The 8,483-nt window shown below is 33.5% G+C and overlaps 1 protein-coding gene across 1 annotated transcript; it reads left to right on the top strand.

The window, feature by feature from the left end:
• Nucleotides 1–3,220: 3,220 nt before the first annotated feature.
• On the top strand, nucleotides 3,221–7,783 carry LOC146731656 (CUB and sushi domain-containing protein 1-like). Its single transcript, XM_085493370.1, has 5 exons — nucleotides 3,221–3,407; nucleotides 3,578–3,934; nucleotides 5,816–5,995; nucleotides 6,507–6,638; nucleotides 7,631–7,783. The coding sequence occupies exons 1-5, from the start codon at nucleotides 3,329–3,331 to the stop codon at nucleotides 7,735–7,737; spliced, it is 855 nt and encodes a 284-aa protein (XP_085349496.1). The 5' UTR covers nucleotides 3,221–3,328; the 3' UTR covers nucleotides 7,738–7,783.
• The last annotated feature ends 700 nt before the right edge of the window (nucleotides 7,784–8,483 follow it).

The raw sequence follows: 8,483 nt of genomic DNA, 5'->3' as shown, positions 1-8,483 counted from the left end.
TAGCTAGCATGTCATTTTAGCCAATGTAGCTAACCTGTAATTTCGCTAATTCAAGATGTCGCTAATTTTAAATAAAGTTTATTCTCACAATGAGATTGATGGCATTTTAGCTAAATTAAGATTCAGTTAATTCATGCATGGAGTCAAATTCGCTAAAATGATATGTAGCTATTTCAATATGTTTTAAAGTATATCATTAGAATATATTACTGTATTTATTACATGAACATGAAGTGACATTATCACAATATGTAAAGTCGTGTATTTTGTACCGTGTCTTATTGCATTGGTTTTGAGTTATGATCATAAATAATACATTATAGCAAGCAGAATTAAACCAGACAATAATTCAAGGCGTTATATTGGTCGCTAGTGGGCGCTAATCATTTGGCACTATGTCAGAATGATTACCTATTTGAGTATAGCATGCGTGTCAAAGTTCATTCTTCTACCCTCAAAAATAGATAGCACAAGTAACCGATATAAGGAGCTAGTAGGTTGGCACTATGTGACATATTAATCGGCTCATCGAATGTAGATTATGTGTACAACAGTCCTTACATTGTAACCCAAATTGCACAATATCTATAAGTCTAGAGGGCGCTAGTGGTCGCTAGAGGGCGATAAATAGTCGCACTATATCAGAAAAGTGTCTCCACCTCGAGTAGAACATGTGTACCAAAATTCAAACTTATACCCCAAAGTGCACAATAAGGATAGGTCTAGAAAGAATAAAATGAGCTAGTGTTAGAGGGCGCTAACCTATCTACACTATATTAGAAAATGATCTCCGCGAGTAGAACATGTGTACCAAATTATATGTTTCTATCTAAAAGCGTACAATGTTGTTCTTTTTGTGTTTTTATCTGCTGGACTGAACCCTTGACGACTTTTTTATCTTTCTTCATTCTACAGCGCTAGACCGTGAACATAAACTTCAACTTGTCGGTGGTGATAATCCTTTCGAAGGACAGCTACAGCTTTCCGTTAATGGGAGTTGGAACACACTTTGTGATGATGCCTGGTATATGCAGAATGCAGATGTGGCTTGCAGACAACTTGGTAGATATGCACTATATTAAATTCACAACCCAATAGCCCCGCTCTTATGATATACGCTCATGTGTATATTTATCCTATACATTATGACAGTTCAGAGTAATAACTATAGTCTGTATCTCTATAATCAGAGGCGGCGGCACAAAATTTTGCATGGGGGGGGGGGGGGTCTGCGACATTACTAGGGGGTCCGGGCATGAACCCCCTTAACAATTCTGAAACGCTACTTCCTGCATTTTGGAAGGCAAATTTTGCCGACACAAAGGGATTCAGTTGGATTTTCGGGGGCGACGCCCTCCCAACATTTTTTTAGAGGGGGCGATTGCCGATCAATTATATTAATTAAAATAATCCGATAACATTTTCTTTGTTATTAGGAATTATATTAATTCAAATATTTTAGGTAGTTTCAGATGTCAGGTCAATTTCAAATTCTCCGCACACCATGCTTTGCCCATGATGTCTAATGGCTATTTTTGTGAAATGGTCAAAGTTTGAGTTGGCTCCAAAATTAGTTATACATCTCCGAAACCGTAAAATATATTTCTTAATCACAATAAAGTACATTAACAGTAACCATTAACAAACAAGCCAGGGCGTTCTACGATGTCTTGTATATTGTATATAAAATAGGATCACCATGTTATTTGTTAGTCTTTACAGGCTGTGAAACGGTTATATGTGATAAACAGAACATTCGTTACTCTACAGTATAAGATTTATTAAACCTTTGTAATAATTTTGTAATAATCATTTGTTTTATAGTTTGTTTTATCGAATATCACCTTACTCGTTCAATGAATATTATATCCATATATTACATATCTGATTCGATCTATGGTTATATTCTGACAGTGTGTACTAAAAATATTTTCTTGTTTTGTTTTCTTATCTGGCATATTGTTTATCTTTGCAGGATTCCCTACTGGTGCAATGAACGCTGTCTATTGGGCGATACCTCATGCACCTAATGAAACATCGTTGTCATTCTTGCAATACAAGTTTCACTGTCAAGGAAATGAAAGTAGTCTTCTTAGTTGTTCTTATACGTTGATGCTAGATGAAGCAAACTGTAACCATGGAAACAACATCGTTGGTGTGAGATGCAACTGTAGGTAGCACTATAATTAAATGAAAGATGCATTGCGACATTTTTAATTCGCAAATCACAAATATTCGTCGCAATTACTAGCTTTGGAGATGGGTTCATATACAAATGTATTTGGATGTATTCTTGCAGTGGTAGAAGCGAAAATGAGACTTGCTATTGTGTTCACATATCCACATATATGTGCCAATTATGACAGTCGTTAATGTTGCAATATGAAATGACACAATATATATATATATATATATATATATGTCGACCGTAGGGTATATGCATAAACTAACCAGTGCGACAGAGCCTGTAGCTGACAAAGTCCGACAGATTACATTATATGTTATAGGGTCGAAACTTATGATATAATAAGAGCATAAGCCAGTGCATTTTATATGTTTGTCAAATCAATGTATGTACATCCCAGTGAATGTTCTAATGAGTAAACAAGTCAGAAATGTGAGAATTGTTTCACTTTTTTATACTTAGTATAAACTACAGCATTTATTCAGTTTATTTTACTAAATATATCGAATTTAAAATTTGGTGTATTAGTTTTGGTAAGTGAAATATTACATTTAACGTTTTTAACATTTAACTTTTACTGCTATCTTATAATACAATGACAATTCAAGCGACAGTCAAGCTGGTATGACTCGTCCACTTAAGTCCTTTCAGTGTCTGGATACGTCGCTTGTTATGAATCAGATTTCATTGAAGATGACGAGCTCCAATATGATGTCATCATTCAATGTTTTCCCTACACTATAACCATTATTTAATTCAATTTCTCACTTGATGAGAAGTAAACTTGTCTGGCATTTGCTTGGTGTTTAGTTATATTCACTGTTCTACAAAACGTTTATGTAACCATTATTGTATTTATTCTGCATTTCAGTTCCCGGATATGTTGGTTGTTATGATTCAAATTTATTTGAAGAAGACGAGTACATAATAAGATGTCACTATTCAATATGCTTGGCACCAGATACTGATATTTTCACTAGAGAACATTGCACCAACTATCTATCGAATGACAGTGATTGCTGGGTTAATATTCAAGAATGTATAAAGCTCTGCCGTCACTATCAATATGCTGGTCTGACGAGAGGAAATGAATGTATTTGTAGAATAGACGACTATGTAAATGATCTTACATTACTACCTAATATGGAATGTCAAAGTTCATGTATGGGTGATAAGGATCACGTGTGTGGTGGAGATAATCAGGCTGTATCCGTATATTCTAGTAAGTAAAATATGTCGTTGTTTTTTTTTAAATCGCTTCATGGAAATTTGTTTCCTGTGTCATCTAATGTAAAAAAACAAAACGTGAAGTAAATTTGACGGTCTGTTTAGTTCCAGCTTTTGTATCTTTAGTCATTATTTTATAAGAACAATCTTGTATATATTTTACAGCATGGATGGGTAAATGTGGAGGTCATTATAAATCAGATGAAGGTTACATTGTGTCTCCCGGATTCCCTGGCGGTTACGATGACAATGTGAAATGTGAATGGACAGTAACAGTGTCACGTGGAAACGCTGTGAAATTAACATTTCTAAAAATTAATCTGATACCATATAAAAATGTTTTAGAAATTTTAGATAGCATAGTTATAACACCAACTACAATAACTGTACTCTACTTCAATGAATGGTTCTCATTGTCAGAAGAAATCGCTGTTACGCTTCAAAACCGTTTATACGTTAATGAATGGGCTGGCTCTAGTAATGAATACGATACAAGTAACGGATTTGTTATACAATTCAAAGGTACGTCAGAACATTTGTATATACGTGGGGCTCCGGATGACTCAAATTGGGTATAGTTATAATCATTAGCTGTTCGCATTAAATTGTGAAAAATATTAGGAGTGAGAGGTATTTATAAACAATATTTCTTTAGAACCTTTTTTTTTTAGCTCCGCTGTCGACTTTGTCGAGCGGAGCTTATCATATGAGTGATTGTCCGTCGTCGTCCGTCGTCGTCGTCCGTCGTCCGTCGTCCGTGTCAATGTTTTACTTTTTCGACTTCTTCTTGAAAACTACAAGACTGAATGCTTTGATACTTGGTGTATATGTACCTTGGGTAGACCTCTCTTAGGTTTGTTCATTTCATGTTGATATCTTCAATTCTCTAATTTTGGTGAATATTTTTGTCATTTTTGGTAAAAAGTGATATTTTCGACTTCTTGTTAAAAGACGCAAGTCCAATTGATTTGATACTACATATATAGGTACTACATGTGGACCTCTCTCAGATTTGTTTATTTCGTGATGATATCTTCAATTCTCTAATTTTGGTGAATATTTTTGTCATTTTTGGTAAAAAGTGATATTTTCAACTTCTTGTTAAAAACCACAAGTCCTATTGCTTTGATATTACATATATAGGTACTACATGTGGACCTCTCTCAGATTTATTCATTTTGTGATGATATTTTCAATTCTCTAATTTTGGTGAATATTTTTGTCATTTTTGGTAAAAAGTGATATTTTCGACTTCTTGTTAAAAACCGCAAGTCCGATTGCTTTGATATTACATATATAGGTACTACATGTGGACCTCTCTCAGATTTGTTCATTTTGTGATGATATTTTCAATTCTCTAATTTTGGTAAATATTTTTGTAATTTTTCGTAAAAAGTGATATTTTCGACTTCTTGTTAAAAACCAATAGTTCAATTGCTTTGATATTACATATATAGATACTACATGTAGACCTTTCTCAGATTTGTTCATTTTGTGATGATATCTTCAGTTCTCTAATTTTGGTGAATATTTTTGTCATTTTTGGTAAAAAGTGATATTTTCAACTTCTTGTTGAAAACTGTAAGTCCGATTGCTTTGATATTACATATATAGGTACTACATGTGGACCTCTCTCAGATTTGTTTGTTTTGTGATGATATCTTCAATTCTCTATTTATTTTGGTGAATATTTTTGTAATTTTTGGTAAAAAGTGATATTTTCGACTTCTTGTTAAAAACTGTAAGTCCGATTGCTTTGATACTATTCATATTGTTCATTTTCTAATGATGTCTTCAGTTCTTTAATTGAAATGTGCATTGCTAACAGCGGAGCTATCTCAGCCGATAGGCTGCTTGTTGTAAAAATACACAGGAAGGCAACATCATACAATTTCGCCTTCAGATTTATTGATGTACTATCTACCAACATTTTTTGCATGAATAATTTCTATGATATATCCACCTGAACTGAAAAATAAAAAAGCACAGAATAAAGTTCTTCTGACTCATACATTGATGTCCTTCTTAAATTTGACTTTAAGAGTACCCTTCCTACTAGACAGTATGACAAAAGCAATGTTACCAATATCAATTTTCCCTATTTTGGTAGTAATATCACTCTTTTTCTTGCATATGTTGCTTATTCGATATGCCAGAGCTTGCACTGGATATGGCGACTTTGAGATCCGCCATAGACTTCTGTCTTCCAAACTGTTAAGTCAAGATATATAATTCATGTCTTCAGCAACATCATTACATTGTGTACATTGTTGGTGAATATGACATTTCAGATTTCGTGATCCAATGCCGTAGAAGGTAGAAAGTGTTTCAATATACGTTGGGGTCAACTCGATGTTCGTGATGTTTGGCATGAAATCATCTTGTCTTTATGTCTTCCTACAGCTGTGTCTAAATGCAATGCATCTGACGTAGGAGAAGTACTCCCACAACATGATGTCTACTATGAAGGTGATGTGGTGAATATAACACAACTATGTGGTGACAGTGTAGTGACCGATCAGTTCATATGTGCAGAGGATGGTGAATGGATGCCGGTGGACTCGATACAGGACAAATGTCAAGGTATATTGTATAATGATATTATCTTAATGTGCCTTGTTAAACATGTATTATAAAATTATTATTCAAATATGTTTGGAATTACATATAAACGCTCAAACATTTAAGGTTATAATTAAGCCGTTTGTACAAAGAGTACCTATGTGTGTCAACAAAAGAGAAGAACTTATTTTTAAAAAAACATCTATATATTATGAGGAGACAAAATCAATAATAATGTGTAGCTCCTCGTCGGTTATAAATAGAGACAACCACTACCATTGCAACTTCCAAATCCGACACAGTGACACAGGGTGAGATAATCTTCTCGAAAACCACAAGCATGACTACGTAAATATATTCGATATGTAGGTGCCACGAGTTGACAGCTGCCAAGGTTTGCTGCATTAGTAATAATATACACACTATTCAATTAAATATGTCTGAATCACTGATAGATGAATGATGGACATGATAGCTTAAACGTTTTGCAAATGCCAGTGAATTCACTGTTTCTTGTATCTGTTGATCTTAGAAGTGGTTTCAACGTCAACACATGAAGACAGGACTGAGCTGATCACTGTATCTGATATAACTAGCAGACCTGCTAATAGTACAAGTAAATTATTAATATCTGATACCACTACTGGTAGCAATATGTCACATGGTATGTTTACATTTTCAACATTTTGAAATTCTTTTTTCCTTGAAAAAACACAACTGAAAACAACTAATTTTGAAAATAAATATATTGAGAATATTTCATAACGAAATGTATTTCGTATGCACACCAATAATAATTCTTATGATTACACGTGATTATTAAAACAAAACAGTTAAAACTTTGTTATTATCGATATTTTTGCTTTTCATTTGTCTTGACTGAAAGCAGCTGAATGAATTTACATTGATTTTGCCTGTACGTATAATAATAACAAACTGTAATAGCGTGTTTTGTTGTTTCACTGAACGAATATTATTTAGTGCGTTACAAGAGTTATGCTTTTAGACTCTAATAAATCACATTACAATCTCCTCTATAGCATGTAATATCAAACGACTGTGATTAAAATTTCAATTTCTCGTCCATATTGCATCATTAACAATAACTTTAATAAATATTTTACAATTTTACTTGGTAAAAATACATATTTCCCTCCATAAAAACAAACGAATTCCAATATGTCGAAAACGGAAAGAACAGTGTTTTCTAGCAACATGGAATTATTATGTCCATGAATAATCTATTTTAAGTCGTTATCGTAGGGTTAATTCGCTATATGTACATTAATCTCATTCTTGGAATTGCCGACTTTTCATGCGTGGATTTATGTAAACAATTGTGTAACGTTCTAACACGCTTTTATAGACTACATCTGTTTTTAAGAATAATCAACTTGTATTCGGTCTATTGAATATAGTACGTTGCTGCCAAGTAAACAACGCAACAATAGACATATTCAGTTCAAATTTATTTAGTCGGATTTGTTGAGCTAATAGTCGAAAACTACATGTATTTTCACATTCGTTTTTGTATGAGGTTTTCTTCTGAAGTGAAATCATACAATTATGCAATATTCATGTACTATAGAAGTATTTGTAATTCGCCTTGCATATTCTGATCGTAATTTCCAATGTTATTGTATTTGTTATTTGCAGGTGTTATGGTCGCCATTATTGCTATCGGTATACCTGTAATGATCACCATTATACTCGTGACAATTGGCGTCCTGTGTATCCATAGAAACAGGTATATACAAGTTTAGTGCTATTTTCTCGACCAGAAATTTGACATGTAAATTATCTAGATGTGCGGCTAAATGGACAAGTAGATGACGGATAGATGTCATAAACTAATGTATAATGTGTAGTTGTATTCATACGCATATTCGCCCACGTATGAGTAAATTGGCTTCACAGTGGGCGGAACAATGAGGAAACAAAACGAAAAAACGGTGCGAAACAAAACAACGTGATGCAGCGAAGCGAGACGAAGTGATTCGAAGCGAAGCGAGAGGAGAGGAGCGTAGATCTCTCTTGCTCCCTATCGAGACAGCGTTTTTTTTTTTTTTTTTTAAATGGGATGAGTATTCATTAGTAAGTTAATTTAAAAATAGATCTTAGTAAGAGCACTGTGGATTGAGTTATTGTATAAACACTTGTGCATGTATTTTGGGCTCTGTGCATTCATTTATTGTGTAGATTTCAGCGTCCCGATCTCGAATAAATATTGTACTGATGACAACAATTGGATTTAATCATTCTTTGCTGTTATGGCTTTCTAAATCCAATTTTGAAAAATAATATTTAACAAAGTTAAAAATGCACAAAACCCATAGACACACACGAGTTTTAAATTATTTGTTTTTCACAGCAAACTTAACATTATTCGTTCGATGAAATAATGTGAAACGTAAATGCGCACGCGTACCAGATTTACTCATACGCACAGGTAATTTAACGCTTCTAAAACGACCTTTATTTTATTTTACAATATATCATACTAAACAAA

This window comes from Saccoglossus kowalevskii, chromosome 18 (assembly GCF_978046115.1).
Source record: "Saccoglossus kowalevskii chromosome 18, keSacKowa6.1, whole genome shotgun sequence".
NCBI lineage: Eukaryota > Metazoa > Hemichordata > Enteropneusta > Harrimaniidae > Saccoglossus > Saccoglossus kowalevskii.
The sequence above is the reverse complement of the archived record's forward strand: the minus strand, read 5'-3'. Positions and strand labels throughout refer to the sequence as shown.